At 50.6% G+C, this 26,273-nt stretch overlaps 2 protein-coding genes and 1 long non-coding RNA gene across 4 annotated transcripts in view; 2 read left to right on the top strand and 1 right to left on the bottom strand.

Moving 5' to 3' along the window:
• SLK (STE20 like kinase) overlaps positions 1 to 6,328 on the top strand; it is a 62,133-nt gene extending 55,805 nt beyond the window's left edge. For both annotated transcript variants that reach the window (XM_032880776.1, XM_032880768.1), the window contains one exon: positions 4,040 to 6,328. In XM_032880776.1, the coding sequence (XP_032736667.1) occupies positions 4,040 to 4,186 (147 nt within the window). In that variant the 3' untranslated portion in view covers positions 4,187 to 6,328. The remainder of the gene's footprint in view (positions 1 to 4,039) is intronic.
• Positions 6,329 to 9,862: 3,534 nt separating this feature from the next.
• The window catches only part of COL17A1 (collagen type XVII alpha 1 chain), a 51,322-nt gene continuing 34,911 nt past the window's right edge, over positions 9,863 to 26,273 (bottom strand). Inside the window, 28 exon segments of the mRNA XM_032880744.1 lie at positions 9,863 to 10,829; positions 11,214 to 11,294; positions 11,442 to 11,504; positions 11,752 to 11,889; positions 12,491 to 12,847; positions 13,087 to 13,233; positions 13,678 to 13,788; positions 13,893 to 13,953; positions 13,955 to 13,983; positions 14,302 to 14,406; positions 14,725 to 14,790; positions 15,284 to 15,421; positions 16,177 to 16,302; positions 16,796 to 16,846; positions 17,138 to 17,203; positions 17,291 to 17,323; positions 17,604 to 17,630; positions 17,960 to 18,019; positions 18,676 to 18,729; positions 18,884 to 18,925; positions 19,057 to 19,110; positions 20,007 to 20,084; positions 20,587 to 20,622; positions 21,902 to 21,982; positions 22,224 to 22,259; positions 24,143 to 24,178; positions 25,094 to 25,120; positions 25,958 to 26,029. Coding sequence (XP_032736635.1) covers positions 10,777 to 10,829; positions 11,214 to 11,294; positions 11,442 to 11,504; positions 11,752 to 11,889; positions 12,491 to 12,847; positions 13,087 to 13,233; positions 13,678 to 13,788; positions 13,893 to 13,953; positions 13,955 to 13,983; positions 14,302 to 14,406; positions 14,725 to 14,790; positions 15,284 to 15,421; positions 16,177 to 16,302; positions 16,796 to 16,846; positions 17,138 to 17,203; positions 17,291 to 17,323; positions 17,604 to 17,630; positions 17,960 to 18,019; positions 18,676 to 18,729; positions 18,884 to 18,925; positions 19,057 to 19,110; positions 20,007 to 20,084; positions 20,587 to 20,622; positions 21,902 to 21,982; positions 22,224 to 22,259; positions 24,143 to 24,178; positions 25,094 to 25,120; positions 25,958 to 26,029 — 2,228 coding nt within the window. The 3' untranslated portion in view covers positions 9,863 to 10,776.
• LOC116881157 lies at positions 13,657 to 18,588 on the top strand. The gene is made up of 3 exons (XR_004385358.1): positions 13,657 to 13,684; positions 15,065 to 15,211; positions 18,345 to 18,588. It is a non-coding gene; the product is annotated as an uncharacterized LOC116881157 (long non-coding RNA).

The following is a 26,273-nucleotide window of genomic DNA, read 5'->3' as shown; positions in this document are numbered from 1 at the left end:
GTAGTGACAAGCAATTACAGTTCAGTAGGATCATTGCTGTGAGGGAGGTGAGCACAGGAGATAGGAGCACAGTGTTGAAGCCAAGGACAAGGAGTACTTCAGTCTGCCTGGGAAGTTAGGGAGGCTTTACAGAGAAGATGCCTTATAAGCCAAGTGAGACTTCAGGATGAGTAAGAGCTTGCTAGGCATACAGACAGGTTGGGGTGTGATGGGTGGCGTAAGTACAGAGAAGTGAATGGGTGAAAGGATGTGTATAGGAATCACAAGTCGCTCCCTGCCGTTGGGGCGCTGGGGGAGTGTGCCTGTGTGTAGGCATTAAGGAGGGAGAGAAGCAAGGACGGGAGGGTAGCTTAGTCTGGACAAGTTGACAGGAGCCAAATTACAGGGCCTTCGTGTGATAGTAAATTCACGATCTAGTAAAATAGGAAAGGCTCCCCTTCCCCCATCTAGCTATCAGCCATCTTACCATTTTGTACTTCCTTTTTGACTCCCTGCTGGACTGGCCTGATTGGTCAACCTCTTCAACTCATTTTTTCTATAAATATGTGATCCTCTCCCTTTGCTAACTTTCAAACTCAAACCTTTGTTTTCTCTTGGCTTTCCTGCCTGCTACAGCTATTCCTTTCTTCCGTTTATCCAGTTAATCAGTCAGTCTGTCCAGAAAAATCTGCATTTAGCACCCACTGTGGGCTAAATGTTTCTAGAAGAAGTGAAATGACCAAGTCACTTATTAGTGGGGCTTTTTAATTTAAGGTTTATTTATTAAATTTTTAAATAGGTAATACATTCATTTGGATTGGAATTCAAAAGGTGCAGAAGGGCGTTGTTTGTTTGTTTTTTTCTTAAAGATTTTATTTATTTATTTGACAGAGATCACAAGTAGGCAGAGAGTCAGGCAAAGAGAGAGGGGGATGCAGGCTCCCTGCTGAGCTGAGAGCCCGATGTGGGGCTCGATCCCAGGACCCCAGGATCATGACCTGAGCCGAAGGCAGAGGCTTTAACTCACTGAGCCACCCAGGTGCCCCAATTTTTTCCAGTTTCTTTAACTTTCTGTAGTCTAGCTTTCACCTCAGACTCCCCAGTTGAACTCGTTGACAGTAGTCATAAGTGACGCTAAGAGCCAAATCCTATGGTATTATCTCACTGTTGTCATTAGAAATCTTGTTTCTTAAAATTCTTTTCTTGGGACACCTAGGTGGCTCAGTCAGTTAAGCCTCTGCCTTCGGCTCAGGTCGTGATCATGGGGTCCTGGGATCAAGCCCCACATTGGGCTCTCCCCTCATTGGGGACTCTCCTTCTCCCTCTGCCCCTCCCCTGCTTGTGCTCTCCCTCCCTCTCTCTCTCTCTCAAATAAATAAATCTTTAAAAAAAAATTCTCTTCTCATCCAACTTTTATGACCTAACTTCTTTGTGCTCTTTATCACTTTTTCTTTGTCTAGACATCTCGCAGCTTTACTCCCTTGATGATCCTGTGCTAGTCATGGCTTCATCTGCTGCATATTTAAGGACAGTCCCAGGACCTGTATAGTAGGGATTGTATAAAGTACAAATTCTGAAGTCCTATAGATCTGGGTTCAGATCTCAGTGATGACGTGATTAATTTTGTCACTTAACATTTCTGTACCCAGGTTTACTCATTTATAAAACAAAGATGACACTGGGTCCATAATTGGGATTGTTAAGACCCAAAAGAAGTGGTATGTGTGCACAGCACTTCCTAATACCTGAGCTGTGGTCAGGGCTGGATAAGTAGTTGCCACTGCTGTTACTGTTTCTTACTATTGGTTCATGCTCTAAGCACTCATTTCCCACCTAGATGTTCCATTTCTTACTTCATTCAGGCCTGTATTCCAACATCATCTCACAGAAGATTCCTTTTTCTGATAACTATATATGAAATAGCCTCCATGCCTACTTCAGACATTCCCTATCGCCTCACCTTTGTTTTCCTTCATAACATTCTTCACCACCAGACACATTTATTTATGGTCTGTCTTTTCCCACAAGAATGCATGCTCTTTGAAAGCAAGAGTGTTATTTCTTGGTTCACTGGTATATATCAACATTGAGGGCTCTCAGCTCAGCAGGGAGCCTGCTTACATCTCTAAAGATTGTAAGCTCAGTGGAGTATAAAACTGAACTTAACAGGGGCGGCTGGGTGGTTTAGTCGTTAGGCGTCTGCCTTTGCCTCAGGTCCTGATCCCAGGGTCCTGGGATCGAGCCCCACATCGGGCTCCCACTCTGTGGCAAGCCTGCTTCTCCTTCTCCCACTCCCACTGCTTGTGTTCCCTCTCTTGCTGTGTCTCTTTCTCTGTCAAATAAATAAAATCTTTAAAAACAAAACAAGACGCCTGGGTGGCTCAGTTGGTTAAGCAACTGTCTTTGGCTCAGGTCATGATCCCGGAGTTCTGGAATTGAATCCCACATCAGGCTCCCAGCTCCGTAGGGTCTGCCTCTCCCTCTGACCGTCTTCCCTCTCGTGCTCTCTCTCTCTCAAATAAATAAAATCTTAAAAACAAACAAAAAAACCGCTGAACTTAGCCCTTCTCTATCATCCCCATCTCACTCTGTTCCCATGTCCCCACACAGCATCAGTGTGCTTCCTTACATCCCTGCCCTCTTTTTTTTAACATCTCCGCCCTCTTCATTGACATCCAGTCTAAAAACCTGAATTGTCTTTCATTTCTGTCACATCTCATTTCAGTGAGATGACAAATAATTTTAACTCTCTTTGTGTTATTTCTTTTTCCCATTACTATCATTCTGCTGCTTAAAAATGTTCAGTAATGTCCTAATGGGCCTTCTGATCTCAGATTCCTTTTCCTTTCTTCCTACTTGTCTGCCATCAGAATATTTATATTCAGGAACATCTCTGGCACTGGCATTGTGGTGTTGATAAATCTTTAGTTCTATCAAAATAAAATAGAAATGCTTCAGTTTGACTTTGTGGCTGTCATAGTGCCATACATTGGCCAGCAGCAAACTTTCTAGTGCTACCTCCCACAAGCCACTTTGTTCCCTATTCATATTCTGGTATTGGGTATAATCACCATTACTCATACCACATCTGTGGTTTCCTGCCTATGTGCAGGAATTGTCTCAGGCCCCTCTGTCTGGCATGCCTTCTGCATCCTATCAAATTCTTTTCTTTCCTTTAAGACTGAGCTTATGTTTCACCTCTTGTGAGAAATGTTCCTATCTCTTTCCATCTTCTGCTCTACTTTGTGCCTTTGCAGCAGCACGTATCCCTGAGTCACTTGTCTGTAAAATCACTGATCCCTCAAGTGTTTCTCAGCCCTTACTATATACACTCTGTATTATGGGGATGTAAAGATGATCTGGTTTAGGGCTTATCTTCAAACAGCTTAAAGTTTGGTGCAGAAGAAAAGACATGCACATCAAAAATCAAAATAAAAAACAGAAAATGGAAAGTGCTGGGGTGCCTGGGTTGGCTCAGTGGGTTAAAGCCTCTGCCTTCAGCTCAGGTCATGATCCAGGGTCCTGGGATCGAGCCCCACATTGGGCTCTCTGCTCAGCAGGGAACCTGCTTCCCCCTCTTTCTGTCTGCCTCTCTGCCTACTTGTGATCTCTGTCTGTCTGATAAATAAAATCTTAAAAAAAAAAAAAAGGAAAATGGAAAGTGCTATGTGGGAGAGAAAGGTAGTAGTTAATAATAGGAGCCATCTGTTGAGTGTCTGGTCTGTGTTGAGTATATCACGATCCCATTTAATCCTTACATAACAACCCTGTGAGGTAGGTGATACTCTCCCTGTTTTATAACAGAAGAACGGGATGATTCTGTAATAGAAGTTAAGTCATTGATCCAAGTTACACATTCGTATGGCTGAGCCAGAGACTTCAACCTAGGGCTGTGCACAGCCTAATCTAACAGTTGAGCACTCTGGTCTTCTTTAGGAGAGGTCTTCCTATCCTTAGGATAAGATACAGAGTGTTTGAACACATAGTTTTATTGTTGGCTGTCCGAGTAAATTATCTTTGTAATACCAGCATGTAATTTCTTTTTCCCTTCCTTTTTAAGACACTGGAAGAAGAGTTTGCCAGGAAACTGCAGGAACAGGAGGTGTTCTTTAAAATGACTGGGGAGTCTGAATGCCTTAACCCATCAACACAGAGCCGGATTTCCAAGTTCTATCCTGTTCCTAGCTTGCATTCCACTGGGTCATAACAACAGGAAGCGTTCTGTGGTTGGGTTTGGCTTTTTAGATATGTCATTCTGTTCTCTTCATCTTCTGCCACAATCTTTATCAGAGAGCTTATGAAGACAATCACCTGCCTCACCTTCTAGGTGTTTTTTGTTTGTTTTGTTTGTTTAGCAAAGATGAAGGGAAAGGAACCCAGACAGATGCTGGGCCATGTTGGCAAAGTGGCATCTTGCAGTAATTCCCTAAGGTGATTTTGTATATTAATCTTAAAAATTGTGTTCTTTAGACACTGTTACCTGAAAAACTGTTAGTATTGATGTTTGAAGTTATTATTATTTTTTTAAAAAGTTGTTAGGCCATTGAGTATTAGTAAATATCTTTTTACCTGGCCTGACTTCTCAGTGATGCCTAAATTCTATAGCTACAACTCTGCTGTAGAAAGTTGGAATAATTATCTTTTGGGGAATCAGCTCTCAGTGATAAAGCTATGAGTTGCTCAAAATACCATATTGATTGAATAAATAAATCTATTTTGTCTTTACATAGCAAAGACTCTTTTAAAAAAGAAACATTATTGAAATAATTTGTCTAAAGTAATTACCTGTTTAGTCATGAGTTAATAATTAAGGGTGCTAATTTTATTAAAATAGTGCCTAAAACACTAAATTTCAGTTGAGTCTGAAGTACGATTTCCTTTTTTTGATTCAACAGGGACAAACATCCTTAGCATTAAGCATTATTGTTTTTTAAATCTTGTTCCTATTACCATTCGATAGAAGTTTTCATCCTAAAATATATGTTGTGCAAAGTTGGAAAGATTTAAAAAAGGTAGCTTTTAGATATTGCAATTGGAAATATAACACTCACCAAATTGAAAGAAGTATAGACTTAGGGTCCTAGCTTATTGCCTACAATAATCCGTGAGCTGGTTAAGTGACCTCTCCCATCCTAGCACATCTTGTTCATTGAAAACTCTGCCTGAGGCCTTCAGGCTCTGAGTTACACTTATAAATGTATTTTCTGACATTCATTGTAAAAGAGGCATATGTTCAGAATACTTTTTTCTTATTCAGAAAAGGATTTAAATAAAATATTTAGGCAATGTCAGAGATGACTTTGTTGTTGAGAGAAAGTCATTTGTATTTTGGTTTTATTTAGTTTCATGTTTAAATTATTTACTTTGATTTGAGTGGGAAAAGCCTGAGTATCATGTGGTCGCCGATACATGTAATTATTAATGAGATGTTCGCTCTTGGTCCCTCTTGTGACTCATAATTCCAAGCCCAAGTCCGCTCAGACAGTGTTATGCCGTGTACTTGGTGGCTGAGATGGCCCATTTGTAAATGATGCTTGCTGTTTGCCATTTTCAACCTATTCACTTTTAAGAGTACTAAGTACCAAACTGCAAACGTTTCAGCTTTTACTTATATGATATTTGAGGCTGGTGAAAAATTTAAGTGTAATTTTGTGGGAACATGGATTCATAATAAGAAAATGTAAATATCTGTAGCACTTTCTTGCAGTTAATTTGAAAACTTTGAATGCTGGACCTTATTTTGTCAGTGATTTAAAGGATTTGAAAATGCATGTGATTTTAATTTTGTAATTGTTTTGACAAGCATAATTTCTTGGACAACTTTGTAGGTAGCCTTAACTTCTGGCCAAGTTTGTTTTTTATATAAATATATACATATATATATATATATATATATAATGTATGGTTGTAAATTCATACACTTATCACATTGAATGTGTTACTGTATACAAAACTCTTAATGCTTTATTCTCAAATGCTGGGTTGAAAATGTTTTGAAAGCCTTTTAAAGTATATATCTTTATAAAGTAATATTCAGGATGATGGAAATTGTTTATATTGTTATGCTAAAAATGACAGTATAATGTTACTCCATGTATTTAATGATTTATTTGCAGAGGGAGAGAGGAGGAAGGTTCTCATACCATTCTCTCTGTTGAAATTTTCAGTTTATTGGCTTTATAAAAAAATATTTCAGGTAGTGTACACTTTTTCAGTATCTTTTAAAGAATAATCCTGTGTCTTAAATAGTTTGTGGCACATAATTAATTTGGTCTGAATATTTGATTCTTTTTATTCCTTTCAACTTGACATGAGAGTATTGAATAAAGAAGAGAGGCTCAGAGTAGAATGGTTGACACTCTGGTAAGTTTGTTAGCAAATCTTGTAAAACCCTTAAAACTGCCTTTTGGATTCAGTGTTCATGTAGGGGTTCTCTTTCAAATACGACCATATTCGTGTGGGGGCAGGACTGCAAAATGATACATGTGTAGAGGTGGAACATTCATTTTAATGCTTAAAGTTACATAAATCTTTTCAAAGGAGGTGTTTTGTTATAGAATATGCTGTTCTAACCCATCCCTGATCACTTCTTGTTGGGCCCTATATCCAAATAGATAATAGTGATTTTTTTTTTTTTTTTAATAGTGATTGTTTGTTCTTGCATGAAGTGTAGGTGAGGAGTTGGGGAGGGGCACAGACTTCTTTGAAAGAGTACAATCAGATCCATTCCTGACTTGGTGGTTTTGTTGGCGGTGGCAGAATGTGCTATGAAAGGCGTAAAAGAAATTGTCCGTGTGCGCCTTGACGACAGCCTCCCCCTTCTCTCTGTGTGCTGTGGATACGCCACACACCGCACTTCTGCAGGCCTAGCTCGCCGAGCGGGTCGCACCAGGTTGCCTTTCCTTGTCCTATCAGTCGTAGTTGGGTGTGAATTGCTGAATTAGCTGCTCTTCTTTATGAAGTCACAATTAAGCTTTTTCCTACCCTTTTCAGTGGGGAAGCTGGGGCGGGGGGAGCGGTGGGGATAAAGAGGAAATTGAGAGTGCTTATACTTTGTCAAAAATATTAGAACTTTCCTGTGACAGGATACAGCAAATTGTAATTAAATATAAACCAGAACCAGAGCTACCTCTAAGTAGTGTTTCCTCAAGCACAAAGCTCTCAGGCATATGAGACCCTCTTTAATGGAGGGTCTCTGATTTCTTGAGCATCAGCGAGTTCAGAAGTGACTGTCTTTTGTACTCTGTTAGTTCCCTGGTAACTACACACTTTCTCCCATTCCACACTGTGCTTAAATGACAAAGACTCTTCTGAGAAGCCAAATTCTGTCCAAAATGAGCTCTAGGTATTGTTGATTAAAGGAAAGCCTGGAACTGGAGTGGAAGAGGAGAGTTACTTACCAGTTCTGAGAGTCTTCCAATGAAATAAATCACTTCTTTTCGGGGAAATGATCTTTTATAGAAAATGGGATATTTTAAGCGCTTTTCTTGAAGGCACAACAGTTAATGCCGCTATTGTTGCTAGTCTGTGGCTGACATGGTTTTGACATGGCTTTAAAATTTCTGCTAAGCTTGAGTAGAATGTTACACCACTTTTAAATGTTGGCTGCAGCTTTTGGTGATTCTTTGCTGATTTTTGCATAATAACTTCATGAGCTAAATTTTCAGGAAGAATTTTGTTTCCGATTATGCCTATTGTCTATTTGGGAGCAACATGTCTTTTCAATCATGGGATTGACAAATGAAAAATAAAGTTATTTCTTAATCTACTCTGGGAAGCAGTCTTTTGTTAAGAATCTTTGATACTGCGTTGTCCTTCTTGAGAACATTTTGCAGCATTTTTTGGTCCTAGTTTTATTTTATTTTTTTTAAAGATTTTATTTATTTATTTGACAGAGATCACAAGTAGGCAGAGAGGCAGGCAGAGAGAGAGAGGAAGGGAAGCAGGCTCCCCGCTGAGCAGAGAGCCCAATGCGGGGCTCAATCCCAGGACCCTGAGACCATGACCTGAGCCGAAGGCAGAGGCTTAACGCACTGAGCCACCCAGGCGCCCCAGGTCCTAGTTTTATTTTTAACCCACACAGTCCCCCAGGCCTTTGGACCCTTCTAGACTTACCTGTGTTCCTACCTGACTCATCACCACACACAACAATTTAGTTTTTACTGGTAACTCAGAGGGGGGTGTCTTTCAGCATATAAACCTCTCCTTTGGGTGGTGCTTAAAATAGTTCTGTTTATACATACTTTTGTATGTATATATATGTAAATTTTTCTTCCCTTGGGATGGATTATTTTTCTCACCAAATATTTCACTTAACTGTATGACCTCACTTCTAAAAATAACCTCTTTTCCTCATTGATATGTTCATGCAAGATTCAAAGCAAGATTCATACAAGATCCAGGTGCCATCATCTGGCAAGTGTTCAGCTTGGCTGGAGGGAGGCATGATGTGTCCATTTCTAACCCAGGAGCATCACACACTATCAAGCTCATTCTTGACTTCTTGTTGTGTTTTTTAAGTGAAACAAGAGGCTCAGATCCATCGCCATCCAGCTGAGAACATATCTCATGTCTGCCCATCTTCTGATTCTGTCCAGAGAAGGTAGCAAATTTGACTTTTACCCTTTTTCAGTCGCACATAGGACCCTGAAGATTCTGGATAACTTGGAAAGGTAAACGACGTAACTAAGGACCACTGTGCTCACGTATGATTAATATAAAGGTAAGAACCAATTAATGGGGATCTAATACTTGATCCCCCAAAGCTACTATTACAAAAATAACTTGATTCAGCCTTTAAACAGTTAAAAAAGGTGTGATGCAGTCATTCATTTATACCCAAGAACTTCACATGGTGAAAAGTTTGAAATTCTGAAGGTCTTACGAACTTATTTTGTAGAATTCCCATGCTGATTCGTAGCAGGTAGTGGTCAGGTTGTGGTCAAGCTGGCCAGCGGACCACACAGAATGTTTGGTGCCTCACCAGGTGTTGCTGCTAGCAGTTTTCAATGCACAACTAAATGGTATGTTTTTTCCCCAGGATAATATGTGAGGTACTTGGAAGAGACCACATGGAAAGTAAACTATCCAGACGTGTAGAAGGTAGACCCAGAGAAGCCGATTCATTTTAGTCCCATTTTTTAATGATCCAGAAGTGGAGAGTTACCGCTGTTCACATTTCACAAGTTGGCCCAGTGTAGCCTTCTCTGAGGTTGAGTGATTTTACTGTGGATTTCTATGGGGCTTTTGATATTTGTGCATTTTTCTTTTAGGGAGTTTTGGTCGTTGGTCAAACATACATTGTTATGTGCACCCTACAATCAAAAGTCTTTTGTTCCAGGGTAAATCACTCCATAATTGCAGATAATCTTGTGGCCCATCTGTTGGATATGTGTTTATTTCAAATAGTGTATGTTCAGGAAGAACCTTCAGATGCTTTGTAATCGTCCAGAGTGAGTTAGTAGTTGATCAAGGTCTCCCTTTAAAATCTTGGTGACTAAACAAATGCCAAAATCTGTGTTCCGAACACAAAGAGTTTTGTTTTCTTCTATGGTAGTATGAAGAGTTCATAGTAGTATATGGCTGACCACAAACTTTTTTTTTCCCCTTAATCTGTCCCTTTCTTGCCCTTCGGTTTTCTTTCCCTCTTTTTCATTCTTACTCCTTGTCTTCATTTTTTATTCTTTCCTTGTCTCCCTCTCCCTTTCCCACCTTTGCCTCTCTCTTCCTCATTTTCCTTTTCTCTTTTACCTCTTTCCTTTTTTTCCATTTTATTCCTTTTTTCATTCCCTTCTGTCTCCTCCTTGTCTTTCTTTCCTTCTGTCCTGCCTCTATTTCTGTCTCCACCTGCATCCCCCATTTCTCTTTCCTATTTTGTCTCCCTCCCCTTCTCTTTTTCATTCTATTTCTTCCTCTCACTTTGGTTAGATGGATCACACTAAACATAATATTAAGAAACATTTAATAGGAAATTTTTTTGCAATTGAAATGACTTTTCATCTAATAGACCACAAACATGTTTTAGATACTGAAAAGTGCTTAAAAACCAACTCTGCCCAGTCCCCTGTGCCATTTCCCAACATCGTTTTCTATTTTCTTTCCTTCTTCACTGCCTTTCCCCCCTCCCCCCTTGCTGTGGTCTATCTAGTTCAATAGAACACCTCTCTAAATGCTAGCATGCCCCTGTAGAAACAGACCATACCTACAATCAGACTTTCTAAGCAAGTGGGAATAGGATATGTGGTGAGAAATGACTATTAGAAACCCTGTCACCACTTCAGGGGAAGTGAATTTCTTAATTTTTTCAGTTGTAAGAATTGTTTCTTAGCCAACTCCTTTCTATGACTAGAGAATGCAGAACAAACGGGGAGGAAGGAGCAGACCGCACAGCCTCGCAGTGATAACCAGAACACACCGCATCCCTGTCTTCCCTTCTCTGGCTCATTCTTAGGCAAAGCTCAAGGACTCCTAAGCCTACTTCTAGGTGCTGGGCTTCCCTGGGCTGCAGCTAGAACTAAAAGCTAAAGCAGCCCAGCGCTCAAGTCACCCGAGCAGAGCAGCCAGGCTTGAGCTCTGCAGCTGCGGCTGCTGTAGCGGCATGCTGTGGAACGGTTCAGGTTTCCACTGGATGATATGTCTATACAGAGAATGTTCCAGACTAAAACTGGTATTCTATTTAACTGTCTGGCTGTGCTGTTGTAGTAGGAAGGGAGCCTCCAGCTTCCGCTCTCCGACAGATGCTGACCCGAACGCCATAAGCCACTGCAGGAAATGGAGCCAGCGGCTGCTCTTCCAAGCTCATGGCTTGATGGCGACGCTTCTCTTCCTCCGCCCCACATAGACTTGGTCACCTGGAAGTTAGAAGAGGAGGAGGAAGTTAAATATCTTGTGGCCTATGGGCCTTCAGCTTGGGCAATTACATAGCAACTGTGACAACTGCAAAACAGGCTTGAAAGATGAACTCTTTTGTAAGACTTGGTGTATTTAAATTGTTTACCCTATTTCATCACCAAGTGGTTAAGCTGTTCTCTTTTCCTGCTCCTTTCTGCCTGAATCGGCAGTCTCTTTCCTTTCTCCCTGGCTGTTCATTTCATTGTTATGCAAATGGTGCTGATGGCAGCATCTGCCTTTAGTAATTGGCATTTGCCTTAACTTTTCAGACTTGCTCTGGAACAGACCGCCGCCTGCTCTGAGCAGCAGCCTCCCAGCACTGCAGAAACTCAGGCAAGGCTTACCTTTGTCTCCTTTTTCTCCCTTGTGCCCTCGAGGCCCTGGTGGCCCAGGCCGACCTGGTGGTCCTGCGGGGCCCCTCTCACCTGGGAGTACAGAGAGGGCTGTGCTTAGTCAAGGGAGGGCTTGGGGCCTGGAGAGGCCACACACATAGGTTCCTAGACAGCACTGGCAAGGAGGTGGCTTCCCAGCAAGAGGGGGATCCTGGTGGCTGTTTCCCTGCCACCACTTACCTTTGGGTCCTTGGGTGCCCACCTCTCCTTTCTGCCCAGGGGGGCCTGGAATGGCTCCATAAGCTGCAGGGGGAGAAGACTGGCCTCAGACAAGCGGTCACTCTAGAGCTTGAGAGGTAAAGGGATTTGTTCAGAGAAGCACAGGAAGGGAGTGGTAGTTGGGACCCAAAGAAAACAAAGTAAATCAGAGTTTATCAGATTTTCAGCCTATCGGGTGTTAATAGCCCAAGGTTTTTCAGGAGACTGGTTTCTCCCATGTGAGACCGTGCAGCAAAGTGAGTGTCAGGAAAGCGCCCGGAGCTGCCCTTACTTCGGAAAAAGTCCATGAGGTCCTCGGTCACATTGCTGTAGGCAGAGAAGACCTTGCTGATGCCGGGGGGGCCCTGGGGCCCTGGCTGGCCCGGCGGGCCCTGGACAGTGTAGGCCATCCCCTGCAGCAGGCCCTGACCTGTGAAGCGCCAGAGTGTGGGCACAGGCAGCAGAGCCCCTCGGCCCCCTCCTCACAAAAGAGAACCCTCAGATTGCCAGCGTCCCACGAGACGAGGTGGCAGCAAAGGAGAAAAGCCCTGCTGGCCTCTTTTGTCGGCCTCCCCCGCCCCCCACACTGCGGACTGGCCCGGGACTCTGCGGCCACAGCCTTTAATCAGAGGCTTGCTGATAGCAAAGCTGTGCTGAGAAGGTACAGGGAGAGAGGACTTCTTAACCGAACAACCTTCCCTCAGCCCCACCAGAAACCATCCTTGTCATACAGACTTTTCAGAGCCACCACTAGTTAGCTGGGGAAGCAAGTCCAAAGACCCCAACATGCCCTGTTCTCCATAGCACAGGCCCTGTCCTGACGGGGCTCCTGAACCAGGCTGCCTGTGAATTGGGTCTGGGCCTCCTGCCCTCATTCAGTCCCTGCCCCTCTGATTCGAGCAGTGCTGTCGCCACAGCCTAGGCATTCCAAAAACGAGAGGGTGAGTTTCTGGAGCCTATAATTTGAGCTGCTCATGGACTCCCCGCCTCCACCCTCCCCACAACACCGAGGCCTACGGGTCAGGACTTACGTTGCAAGCTCTCAGATACCCGGACAGCCAGCTCGTTGTAGTCCAGACCTCCGGCAAAGCCAGCTCCGAACGGTCCACCTTCACCGCCGTACATGCCACCTTCTGCTGCTCCCCCATAGCCTCGGTCCAGGCCCACGTCCAGGCCAAAGGCCCCCCCTTCACCAAGGGAGCCTCCACTGGATCCTCCTATGCCCATGGAGGAGCTGTAGGAGCCCCGACCGACCGACGCGCTGTGAGAGGAGGACCTGCTGCCCCGGCTGTAGGAGCCGTCCATGGACACGAGACGGCTGTCCCCAGGCGGCCCCTGGGGTCCTGGAGGGCCCGGTGGGCCCACGATGAAGCTCCGCACATCCGGGCCTGCAGGAAGGAGGCCGTGTTAGTTGGGGCTTAGGCCTAGGGATGGAGAGGAAGGGACTTAAGAGGCCTCTCCCAAGATCTCACGACCTCAAAGCAGGATGCGAATCTTGCACTTGCACTGGAGTAGGAGTGCTGGCGAGGAAGAATGTGGGCTCTCCCCGCATTTGGCCCCCCAGGTTTGTTCAAGCACCAGCTGCCCTCTCCCAGGGAGGAGCAAGGTCTGGGAAGGGGGCACCTACTCGTGAGGTAGCTGATCAGTTCACTCCGGAAGCTGTCGCTGTTTTCAGCCGCGTAGGTTGCCAGAGCTCCCGAGACCCCTGGAGGCCCTCGAGGACCCGGAGGACCAGGAGGGCCTGGAGGGCCAGGGATGGAGGACACACCAGCAGCTGAATGGGAGGCCAGAGAAAGGTCAGGGATGGCCCAGTGGGGAGGCTGAGTTCCCAGCCTGTGCTCAGAGGTGCAGCATCTCTTAGGAAGAAGGGGAGGAGGGAATACTGGGGGCCCGGCTCCTGGCATTACCCTGGAGCCACTGCTCAGACCTGCCTTTCCACTCCCAGTTTGGAGCCTCACTCACCCCAAATCCCATCCCCCTCCTCTGTTCTCTGGCCACACGATCACACTTCTGTTCACGACACACACCGTTCATGATTTCTCTAAGGGCTGCACCTGGGAGTATGGTCTCTCCCAACCAGTCCCCTTGTCATAGCTGAAAACACCTCAGAAGCAAGGGTGTTGCTCTCCAGGACCTAGCCCTGTATGTGCTTCAAGAGGACTGGGTGACTGGTCCAACAGTTTAACTCTCTATGGCTGCCCTCCTCCCTGAGCCTTACTGTGCAGGTAAGAAGAGAGGTCCTCCACGCTGATGCTGGACCACACGTTGCCTGGGATCCCTGGGGGCCCAGGGGGGCCAGGGGGCCCAATGATGCCTCTGTATTCAGACCCTGAGACACCAAAGAAGAGGACAGAGTCCGTGGGGGGTCTGGGCCAAGGGCCTCTGCCTTCCATCCCCAAGCCACGTGGACAGATGGCTCCTGACCAGCCTTACCTTGAAGCAAGGAGAGGAGCTCTTCATAGGATGTTCCTGGCAAGCCAGGGGGTCCCGGGGGGGCCAGGAAGCCCAATGCTGATTCCAGAGCCTGAGGAACAAGACCCCAAGTTGTGACAGATTCACACTGCGTGGGTGTATGCGAGTTGTGTGTGAACTCCGTACAGGACAGTGGCCCCGCCACTCACTCCTGGCTTCCCTGGCCAGGCTCGGCGGGCGACCTGCTCTGGGGCCACAGGTGGGAGTGGCTCTGAACACGGCCCAGTTCCTCTGGGCTTGGTGCCACCTGGCAGGGGAACATCAGGGGCCAGTGCAGACAAGTTCAGTGCCCTCCCCGCCCCGCGCAGCCCTGCCAGGGCCCTGCTGACCGTCTGCCTGCAGTGGGCAGGCCTGGAGGGCGGACACTCACTGGACATGTAGCTGAGAACGCGGCTGCTCAGCTCGGCGTAGTCCAAAGACTGGAGGGACCAATCTCCAACCAGATACTGACGCAGATACTGCCTCACGTCATCCCCTGCAAGGAGAGGCTGCACTGGCGTGGGCCCCCCCGGGCCACAGGGCTCCCGCACCACCACGCGGCCATGGCTAGGTCCGCCCCCACAGGCTGGCCCCGGAGTTCTGGGGTCTCAGTCCGCAGAGGGGAGCTTCCAGGTACCCAATAAGGCACCTGCTGGTTACCTAGCACTGGGGATGGCGACATCTCCTGGACTCAAGGGGCCAGGACCGAGGAGGGGCACCTCTTCCCTCTGCAGCCCTCCCCAGGCTCAGCTCAGACCTGGACCAGCTGTGCCTCCAGAGCCCCCGCCCACAAGCCCGCGCTGCGGGCACTCACGTTTCAGCACAGCCACGATGTCCTCAGAAGAGATAGAGGTGGAGGAGCTGATGCTGTACCCCGAGGCTGTGGGGAAGGAGACTGTGTTTCCCGCTCAGCAGGACTGACGCACCCCGTCTCCCCGCTGCAGCCCCGCCAGGACGGCCAGCCGCCGGTCCGTTTGCGGAAATGAATCAACGGGGGCGGGAGGGGCTAGTGGGGATGCGTGCAAAAAAAACCAAAGATGGTTTTGGTTTTGTATTTGTTTTGTTGGGTAAGAAATGAAGTTTGTCTTCCAGAGTACGCTCTAGCCCAACTCCTGCCGGATCCCGCCAATCTTGTTCCCTTTTCACACCCTTAGGACGCGTCTGTTCATCACAAAAAGGCTCATTCCGCGTGGCTCTGCAGTGTGGCCTCTTCTTAACCTGAGCAACCCCTTCTCGAAGCTCAATCCCAGTGGCCCGAGAGCCAAGAATTCAGAACTGAACTCCACATCCAGAAGGGCAAAGTAAATGCGGGTGCTCTGGAACAAGGTGACCAAGGGCAGGAGGGGTCATTACAGGGGTGGGGCGAGGCTCACTCTGCAAGTAGCTCCCGACACGGCTTGCCAGCTCTGAGTAGTCGAAAGTCTCCCCCGCAATGGTGGTGACAGGCCCTGGGGGACCGGGTGGTCCAGGGGGACCCTGAACTCCAGAGAGATAGGCCCGAATGCTGTCACCTGCCAACAAAGAAAGCAAAGTCAAGCCTGGCCCCAAGAGAGCGTGTCTTCCCCACAGAGATGACCTGAAGCACTTGGAGGGATGCCCTCCCACCTCCTCACCACATACATGGCCCAAGACGGGGCCAGCAGGAAGCCTAGACTCCTGGTTACAGATAGAGAAACAGGCCAAGCCCTGCGCTGGGTCGGGTGCTACTTGAAGACGGAGGACGATGAAGCTCTGACAAAGCTCTGGGCCCACATTCTTGGGCTTCTCAGCCTCACATACATGAGGAGTACAGGGATGAGGCTGGGGGTGTACATTTGTGTGAAAGTGTGCGTGTGGCTGTGTGCACATGTGGACAAGCGTGTGTGTGTGTGGGTGAGGACCGGACCAGCCTGTGTGGGGAGCGGTGAGAAGGTGGGTGTTAGGGGAGCGCATGGACAAGCGGTCCTGGCTGCACGTGGATTTCTGACCTAGGCTTGGCCTACACACTGCTGTCCTCTGCCACACGCATGCACTCATGCACACGCAAGCACACCTCTCTGGCTCTGCTTGCCACCTCCAGCTCCCACCCACTCCCCTCCCCCACCGCCCTGCACTGGTACAGGCAGTGGGACCTGCCATGTTTACTTACATAAGGAGGAGGAGACTGGAGGCTTCCTGAAATAGCCGGGCTCCAGAAAGCACCAGAGATGCCCCAGCCAGAGCAGACGCATGCGCACACACACACACGCGTGCACACACACACACACACTCAGATCCCGGTACTCACTCTGCATGTACTCAGAGATGTACTGCTGGATCTCCCGGCCAGAGCTGCTGATGGAGCCTGGAGGCCCTGGGGGGCCTGGGGGGCCTGGGGGGCCTGGCACGAACATCGTGCTTGACGACGATCCCCCTGCAGGAAGGAAAGCCTTCTGAGCCTACTAAGAAAAGCCCACCAGAGGGTCAGAGAAGGCCCCAGACACTGCTTCCACAGCCCAAGGACAGAGGATCTCTCTTAGCAGGAGAAAGAGGATGGTGGCAAAGAGGAGGGTCCCTCCAAAAAGAGAGGAAGGGAGTGCCTGGAGCAGCCGTGTCTGAAAGGGGCTCAGAGTTGAGCTTGCCCAGGCCAGACCCTCCCTTCAGCAACCTGCTCACTACCCCAGAGGCTCCCTCACCTCTGCGCACCCCTGGCTCCAGTGTCCGTTCTGTCCATCATTGCCCGTCGTTAGCCACCTTGCTGGGCAGGGTCCTCCCCTCCCACCCCCACCAACTTAGAACCACCGTAAAGGCAGCACCGAGGCCTAGATCAACACTGAATCGTGGCTGGGTCGGGAGGGGCCTGATGAGTGAATCCGTGTCCTTGCTTTAATTAGGGGAAAAGAACTCTGGTCACCTTTGGTTCTTACCTTGAGAGAGACCACCAGGAATGCCAGGAGCCCCTGGGACCCCAGGATCACCTGGAATCCAAAACGAGAGGCGCGGTTGGCATCCCCTCCTCCAGGAACCCTGCCCTGGTTAAGCCCAACCTCGTTTATCCCCATGTGACTCCACAGCTGTCCCGCGTCTCTGCGTTTCTGCAGTGCCACCACAGGCTCCGTTCAGGCAGAGGTGGTCCTCACGTCCCCCTCCCCCTCCCCCTCCAGCCTCGCCTTCCTCCCACGCCTTTAGCATGAGCGCTCCCTTCTGTTAGGACTTTGGGTGGCATTCTTGCGCTGAGGACTGTCTTCTTGGCTGTTCCCCTCACTGACCTTTGTCCCCCTTGGGTCCCCGGGGGCCGGGTGGTCCCTGCAGGTTGAGTCCAAGGGAACTGGAACCTGGAAGCCAACAACACACAGAGCGGTCAGCCAGGGCTGAGGGGCTCCGGTCAGAGCCAGCAGTGGGGGCGGGGGCTTAGCACTCACCGGAGGTGGAGAACCCGGGGAGGCCTTGCTCGCCTGAGGGACACACCGGAGAGGGGTCAGGCAGCGGCGCTCCTCTCCCTCCTCCCCAGGCCCAGCCCCCACCCCACCCTCCCTCCCAAGGCCCCCCAACCTAGAGCGGCCCCGGGCACACGCACCGTGCGCACGCCTCCCTAACCATTCAGACGCCCCACGTCCACCCGCATTTGGACAAAACGCATTCACAGGAAGCTCAAGGCTCTCCGGGGATCAGCTTTTGCCATCCCAACCCTCCCCACCCCACCCCACATTTGGTCTGATGCCAGCTCTACTGTACCTTGGTGTCCTCGGGGGCCTGGGGGGCCTGAGGGAAGGAGAGAGACAGGAGTGAGATGCATACCTACTAGGTGCTGTGGCTTCAGGGGGCCTGTAGGGGCAGGGCTGGGGCTCTGTGCTGCAGCAGACACGGGGCGTGGGGCTCCTCGTGCCTCTGCTCCCAGCAGGCCAGCCCCCGCCGAGGCGGGGCTTCCGTGTGGAGCTTCTACCCACTGTGACCCTCACCCCACGCTCCCGCTGGCCGAGCCCCTGAGGGGATGCAGGAGGACACACACATGTCCCAGGTCGTCCTGCCTCTCCTGGCCCCCTTGAGTAAGCAGGGGCACACAGCCTTCTGTGCCCTGAGACAGGACTCACCTTGGTCTCCCTTGGGCCCAGGGGGTCCCGGGGGGCCAGGGGGCCCTGAGAAGAAGGTCTCTGTGGAGGAGAAGGAGTTTGGAGTGCGGGCATGGTGGTACTTGTGTGACCACAGCACCCAACACGGAGCCTGGCACACTGTAGCTGCTCCCTCCGCGCTTGTCAGAGGCATGGATAAATAAACAGACAGAGAACCAAAGGTTGGGTAGAAATGTAAATGAGAGAAAAAACTAACAAGGATGGTTGGACAGAAAGATGGTGGAGTGGATTTTCCACAAGGGACAAATTCTGGGCTAACGTTTGCTCAGAAGTTATTTCCATATGTTTCCGTGTCATACTGTCAACATTTATCTCCTTTCACGTGTGTGTCCTGTCTACTTATCAGACCAAGTCTTCCCAAGGACGGAAACCAGGTGCCCAGTCACAAACCAGTCAGCCCAGAAGCTCCCCAAACGCAGAACTGGCTCCCTCCCCTCGAATAGGTTAGTGGGCGCGCTCAGGGTGGCTGGGCTGGTATGGGTTCCTGTTCTACCAGCAGAACTTCTGCTCTATGGAGTTTATGCAAACACCCTGTGGTAGAAGGTCCGAAGGAGGAAGCGTGGTGAGCAGGTCAGGAAGACCACATGCCTGGGACCGCAGCACTCCTGGAGCCAGGGCTGAGGTGGAAAATGGGGGGGGGGGGAGGGTGGGCTTGACGCTTGACTCTGTAACATTACCTGAATTGGTCAGGAGAGATCCTGGTGGGCCTGGTGGGCCTGGCAGGCCTTCTCCTAGATAAAAGAACCACCAAGACTTTGTCAAGCCCAGTCATGGACCAAGATCCCTCTGCCCGGGAAAAGTGGCAGGGAAGCTCTTTCCTGAGAGCCAGGCCTGGGCTCTGAGCGCCATGGTCTTACATCTCTCACCAAGGAGCTTAGCTCTCACCTGCTGGGCCTCGGGGTCCTGGTGGGCCTGGAATGGAAGGTCCTGCAGAAGAGAACAAGCAAGAGGCCATGCTGAATTCAGGGAGCTGACCTATGCTATGAGCAGGATCTTAGCTTCCTGAGTGCCATGTCCCCCACAATTCCCCACCTTCCAATGACCCCTGAGATGCTCACCTGGAGGCCCAGGTGGTCCAGGTGGGCCTGGGGGACCTCGTAAATCAAGACCTTCTGTGGAGGGAACAAAAACAGAAATGAGCAGAAACTTTCATAAGGCTGTTCTCTGCCGGCCTCACCCCTCATTAGGATTCAGTGCCAGGGCCCCGCGCCCTACTCACACCCCAGAGGCCGGCTCTGAGTCATGGCGCAGGGCCCTCTGGGACCCCCTCTGCTAGAAGTGCTCCTCGCTCACAAGCGAGGCAGGCCAAGGCCACAGGCAGACTCCCTGAGAGCTAAGTACGAGGCTTTGGGATCAGTCCAAGTTCAAGCTCCTGCTCTGCTCCTTCCAGCTGGTGGCTTTGGGTGAGTTCTCAGTCTCTTTTGCCCTATTTGCTCTTCTCTAAACCAGAGGCATAAGACCTATGTCACAGGAGCCCCGTGCAGACCCGGGGAGGTCCCGCGATACAAGTCTAGCACACGGTGACTGTTGGGCCAGGCTTGGCTATGGTCTTTGCTATTCAGCTGTCTAAGTGGGAGGCCCAGTGCATGTTTGCAGGGACTCTTTAAAGGACTCTGGGAACAGAAGAACCAAGAATTCACCCTCCCAGGCCAGGCCTATGGCCAAGAACCCATGGAGCCTGGTCCCTGCTGAGTGGGGATGCAGACTCCTGCCAGCCATTCTCCTAGCACCCAGCTCACTTCAGAAGTCCTATGTGACCCCAGTTCCCCTAGAATCCCAAGAACCTCTGACAGCTGCCCCATCCCAGTGACTCACCCTCTAGAGCTGACAAAAGCCCCGCTGTTGCTTTGAGGCCAGCATCGCCTTTCAGAGCCACTTGTCATTCCCAGTCCCAACTGGGACCCAGGATGACGCACTGGTCCAGCTGCTCTGGGCCCCCAGTGCACCACCACCCATCCCGCTCCCGTCCCGGCATCACCTCATCACCAGAGAATACGGGGGCACTCACGGGTGGAGAGGACCTCAGCAATGGAGCTGCTGCTGCCCACGAAAGATTCGCCAGTAAGTCCTCGCTCCCCGCGTGGGCCTGTGTGAAGGATACAGGGTCACGTGAGCACCCTCTGCAGTGACCCCACCCTGCTTTCTGTCCAGAGGGCCGGGGCCGGAGAGCCCACTGGGAACATTCCTGTTTGCAGCCTCAACAGCCGCGGAGCAACTGGACCACCTTTTCCTAAATCCGTTTTTTGGTGTTTGGATAAATCACTTAACAGTGGCACAGTGATCGGGTCTGGTCACAAGAGGCGTGACATCTATGAAATAACCAAGCTTGACCCTGACTGGGGGCCACAGAGCCTTGGTTCCCTGTCTGGAAGACCCCTACCTTCTCAGAAACACAGGAAGAAGAGCAGGGTTTCCCCTTGCAGTTGAGGCCCAGCGAGGCCCTTAGGGAAGCACCAGGTCACCCCCTCACCTCCCTTCCCCAAATGCAGGTCTGTCACCTCACTTAAAGATGGGGTCCCAAGTCCAGCCTGGGAAGGAAGCCTTCCCCACTGAGCCCACAGTCCTATGTTCTTGTGGGACTGACATACCTTGCTGTCCAGGGAGACCAGCTGGGCCCACAGGACCTAGAGATGAAGTCGGGAAGAAAAGGCTTTACCACACCTCTAGGGTTACAGTTCTAGAAAGAACTGAAGAAAGGGCAAGTTCCTGGGGAGACACGTAGCTTCCTCCCCAGCACAGTACAGTGGCCCAAAAAGGTGAGCTTGCTTCCTTGAGAGCAATAAGCAATTTGAGACCAGCTCTGTGGTCCATCCTGTGAGAGTTCCTTTCCTGAACCCAGGGCTCTGCGACAGGCAGGACTGCCCTCTCTGCCCACCCTCCCCCACCCCACCGTGGTTAGGGACTTTGCAGCGCTCTCAGTATCCTCCTCTCACGGGAGGGAGCGTATCAGAAGGCTGATCTATACGTTCTATTAAATCATCTACATCACTTACATGTAACATTTTTTAAATTAAAAAATAGCGGGTGGGGGGGGAACGCCTGGATGGCTCAGTGGGTTAAGCCTCTGCCTTCGGCTCAGGTTATGATCTCAGGGTCCTGGGATTGAGCCCCCCATCGGGCTCTCTGCTCAGCAGGGAGCTTGCTTCCCCCCCACCTGCCTGCTTGTAATGTCTGTCAGATAAATAAATAAAATCTAAAAAAAATAAATAAATAAATAGCTAGGGGCGCCTGGCTGGCTCAGTCGGGAAAGCATGTGACTCTTGATCTCAGGGTCATGAGTTCCAGCCCCACATTGGGTGTAGAGATTATTTAATTAAAAACAAACACACAAAAAAACGCTTTATAAAAAATAGATAACTCAATCACAGGTATTTTGGAAAAATAGAAAAAAGTATCATCTATAGTCCCTTAACTTGTAAGCATTTTTTTTTCTTACAGCATCTTTTCTCATCTTGTAAAAACACAGGTGCAGCCTCAGAGGACACGCGCTTCTCAATAACGGCTCGAAGGCTTTGTTGTTGCGCAGTGACCGTACTATGGCTGGACAATGTGGAGAGGGTTTCTCCAGATTCCTAGCATTTTTGTTGCCCTTAATGCATTTTATCCAATTGTTTTCCAAAAGGCAACAAATCGAAGTCCCACACAAGCTCCAGAGGCGGAAGGACGCGGGCCAAGTTGCGCCTCTGCTGCTTCCCAGCCGAGGGAGTCCTGGCCCTGCCCAAACCGCCACGGGTGTGTGGGGGCCTGGTGAAGCAAGGCCTGCGGGTGCGTGGGGGTACCTGCTAGGGTGTGATGGGCACTCACTAGGCTGGGCCAGAGGGGGCTTCCTACTCTTCTTAGGGTTCAGGATTTGAGCTGCTATCCTTCAATGCAACCTCAGAGTAAAGCAAGAAAACGACTGACCTGGGGCACCTGGAGGTCCTGGTGGTCCCATGGCTCCAGGAGGCCCGGGCGGGCCTGGGACGGTGATTGTCGATGACCCCTCTGAAAACCGAAAGCACATGAACAGGGACCCTCAATCTTCTTGCTCAGAGGTGCTTGGCCCCAGCCAGCCTGTGGGCAGATCAGGCTGGGGCCTCCTGCCCCCACCCGCCCCCGTGACCTCGACCCAAGAGCCCTCCCCCCAGCTGCCAGAAGCCCCGCCTGGCGCTGCCTGCGGGTGCCAAGTCAGAGCCAGGGCAGATGCCCAGGACATGTGGAGGACCACCCTCCCGGGCCTGCCCACCTGAGGTCACGATCCTCCCTGGAGCTCCAGGTTCACCTGGGAGGGAAGGAAAAGGTGAACAGTTATTCCCAGGATCAGTTAGTGGCTCCGTAAATCATTTCCAAGGCTTCTGATCAAGTGTGAGAGCCACTTCTGCGCCTCCCACCCTTAGGCTAAAGGCATTTTAATGACTCACAGGGGCGCTCGCAGAATGCATTAAGCCCAAATCTCAGGGCCAGAAACCCTGAGGCCACATCAGGCTTCCGGGCCCATATCAGCTCTTGGGAGCAGCTGAGTCTCCGCGGAGGGGCTTCCTCCGAGGTAGGAGAGTCTCCCCTTCCACCAGGCCGGAGGGAGGCTGATGAGGAGGCATCCCCACTCCCAGGCCGGGCCTCTCAGGCTCTCCCTGGGAGCTGCCTCAGCTGGAAGAGTCCCAAGAGGCCAAAGGACAGAGGCCGAGAGCCTGGGAGGGACAGCCTGGTCCGTGCAGTGCCCCTCAGGATGCTAATTCCTGGGACAACAGTCACGGGCTGCGCAGAGTAGACAGTGGCTGGTAAGTCTAGGGGAGTTTGAGTTACACGGGGGTTGAGAGAGCTCTTTCCTGCCTGTAGCTGAGAGGGTCAAAAACGCAAATGTGGGTAGAGGACTTCCAACAAGGGGGTTCGGGTTCCCACTTTCCCAACTTATGGACCACTGGACACTGCCTCCATGAGGCACCTCTCGAGACTGGAAATGGATGGACTCCAGGGAACTGAGTGAACAGAGTGGAGGACAGAAAAACCCTTCCCCTGGGAGCTCCTCGGGGGCCTCTTCTGTCATTTCCATGATCTGTGGGCAAGCCCATCACCCGCACCGTGATGGAAAGGAGGATGCCCCTTGGAGGAAGTAGAGTGTGGTTCTGTGCTTCCTATCTGCCATTCCCTGGGGGCAAGGTCAAGAGGAGAATCTGAAATCCCTCTTGGACAGGAAGTCAGAGGCCCCCGAGAAGGAGAGGGTGTCTGGTATCCTCAGGGATCCCCAATCCGTGAGTAGATCTATAGCCCCAGAGGTTAGTCTGCCTGGGATGCAGGAACCCAGCTGTTATCATTTTGGAATTACATTAATTTGTCCCAAATGAACTTCCTGGCCCAACTAGTCATTGGCAATAGTTTCTGGAAAGTAGTAATTTCATTCCTAGGGTCTCCCCAAGATGATAGTGACTGCTCATGTCAGAACAGCTCCACGGAATGTCAGGATTTGGGACAGGAGAGAGACTGATAAAGAAAGACTTTATCCTTGACTGGCCTAGGGTTGGTATCTAGGGGTTGCAGAACTGGACAATGGCAGAGGAGTGGAGCAGGACTAGAGTGTCCCCTGCATGTGGGGTTACCACGCTGGCTCTGGTCAGACCCCTGCAGAGGACTTCCCCCTCTTGGAACTTAGCCCTTGCCCTCTGAGGGGCATCGAGGTGCTTCTCCCCTGCTAGAAAAGGTTGTGGGGTGCACAGATACATGGAGGCCTGAGTGAATGAAAAGGACAAAGAAGGTCCCTGTCCCAGGGAAGGGTCACGCTGTGGGGGACCAGCCCTAAGCCAGGGAGACAGAATATGAACAGAGATGTTTTAGAGGCAAGCCAGGAGATGCAAAGGCTCTGAGAGGCAGCACCCTTCCAGCTCCTGCTCCAACAACAGCCTGGAGATGCCTGGTATCAGACAGGGTGCAGGATGGAGGCAGGAGGTAGGAGGTAGGAGGTGTGGGTGCGGGGAGCTCGAGGATTTAGGACTCAGTGGATCTGAATGAAGGAGTCCCTGGCTCCCCAGTTGCACTGCCTTCTGCTAAAACCACTAGATGCCACTGTTGATCCAGATTCTGGCCAGAGAGGGGATCCCTCCTGCCCATCTCTCCCTTCCTGCAAAAATGACTAGTAAAAAGAATGAGTTTCTGAACTGGAAAACCACTTACCTTTAGCTCCTGGTCGGCCAGGGGTACCAGGAAGTCCTGACGAGAGGAAAACAAGTCAGTGGGAATGCTTGAGGACCTGCAATTCCAGACCCCCGTGGCGGTAATGGCCATGGGGCTGCGCCATGGCCCCATGGAGACCCCAACAGAGACACCTGCCTTTGCCTTCTGCTTTAGTCTGGTGGCCCCTCAGGGACTCCTGCTCTGAGCCCTTCTCCCTCTCTGGGAAATGGGGCGGCCACTGGGCTTGAGGGAGGCAGAGGCCCGCGGATGCAGCTTTGGGGGATTCCAGTCAGTCTGGATTATGAGCCCCACTATAGCCTGCAAGGCAGCCATGGTCCCCACATTTCCCAGCCATGGAGGGGAGTAAGGGCTGGGCTGCTTCTTTCTGCCTTGCTTTTGTCTGTTGAGCTCTACCAGGAAGCATGTGAAGGAGGCCCGTGCACTCCGCTTGTGCGGGGGGGACCTGCCGCTTGATTTTACTTCCCATCTTTACCTAATTTCCTTTAGGAGCTGGGGCTGGGCTTGGTGACAACTTCTCAAATCCAAATGCCAGTGCAACAGTGTCACTGAAGTTGTCCCAGGGACACTGGGCCTGTGCATGCAGGGAACCCCCTTTCCTACCCTGCCAGCGAGAGAGGGGGGCCTCCATGGGGCCAGTGCAACTCCTGTGCCTGGGGCTTCCTCGGGGCTCCTGCAGCCCGCACCAGGCAGACCCAACCGGCCCATGGTTTAACTTCACTTTTCCACAAGGGCTTTCTACATTGTTTTGTGTGTATTTATCCTTCCTCAGGTGTTTAAGACTCACAGTGAAAGGACCTGAACCAATCTGTGGGATCGGGGGACCACAGGGAGGAGAGGAAACCCCAAGGTGACTGGTGAGGCATTTGCCAAAAGCTGGAAGCAGGAGGCTGGGCAGGTGTCATCTGGAGGTGGGAGGGGCCCGTGACTCACCCTGAGGTCCTTGGGGTCCAGTGAGACCTATGGAGGAGGAGGAGGGAGAGGGAGAGGGAGAGAGAGAGAGAGAGAGAGAGATATGGATGAGGGGCTGAGGAGCCACAACCTCAGCCGAGGGAGGACAGACTCCAAGGTCCTCCCAGCACTGGACAAAGTGTTGTTTGGACTTTGCAGTGACAGGACCATTGCTCCATCAGGCTATGGATCTTAGCCTGTTTGGGGTCACACACTTCAGCATCTGAGAGCCAAGAACCCAGCAAGCTGATACACTCATGCTGGCCCCCCAAGATTCCCTCCCTTGGTGCTCCCTATCTGAGTGCCCACTGAAGGAGCCAGGCGGCCCCCCGGCCCGGAGTAGGCCCCTTGATTGAATGCTGCCCTGCCTTTGCAGCTCTCTTGGCTTGCTTTGGTCTGACCTCCTGTGACCAGTGGCTCTTGCTCCTACTGGGCCTTGAGCAGAAACCCTAACGATGGCCCCTCTTCTCAGACTGGGGGTATTTGGTGAGGGCCCAGGGATGACCAGAGGGGAGAAGGACAGGGGTGCTCAGAGTAGCAGAGTATGGATGGAAATGGCCTTAAACTCTGCAGTTTTTAAGACATTCCTTGCTCCTGTCTAGAACTCATTTTCTGTTAATCTGTCAATTGTCCATCTCTGTTGTCCAGATCACCAGAGTTGGTGACTCAAAGGCGTCAGAACCTGCAGCCACTGTACACAGCACAGGCCAGCTGCTGTGACAGCTGAGATGCTGGAGGAAAATGGGATAAAGCACACGCACTGGCGCATATGCACATAGACATGCGTGCGCGCGCACGCACACACGCACACACACAGGCTGTGGCTCCCTCTTCCCACTCTGTTACCTGGCTTTCCTGGGTCTCCAGAAGGCCCTTGTGGTCCTCGGGTTCCAGGCATCCCCATCAGACCTTGTTCACCTGCAGAGAGCATGAGCAACATAGAAAGGTTTTCCTTTTAGGAAAGCTGAAGCAGCCAGCATATCTGAGCTGCTGGTTTCTTGGGGTTTTACTGAGGAACTTGCTGGCAGGTGGAAAGGAGAAGGGGAGTAAGACTTAGGCCTTGCAGGGTCCACATGATGCGTGCCCTGCTGTCATGATGATTCAGGGGACTGGGCACAGCCTGCTGGGACGTGGGCAGGGCAGGCCTGGCAGGGAGTGTGAG

Source organism: Lontra canadensis, unplaced genomic scaffold, assembly GCF_010015895.1.
Source record: "Lontra canadensis isolate GAN:19392208 unplaced genomic scaffold, GSC_riverotter_1.0 scaffold3, whole genome shotgun sequence".
Lineage (NCBI taxonomy): Eukaryota > Metazoa > Chordata > Mammalia > Carnivora > Mustelidae > Lontra > Lontra canadensis.
The sequence above is the reverse complement of the archived record's forward strand: the minus strand, read 5'-3'. Positions and strand labels throughout refer to the sequence as shown.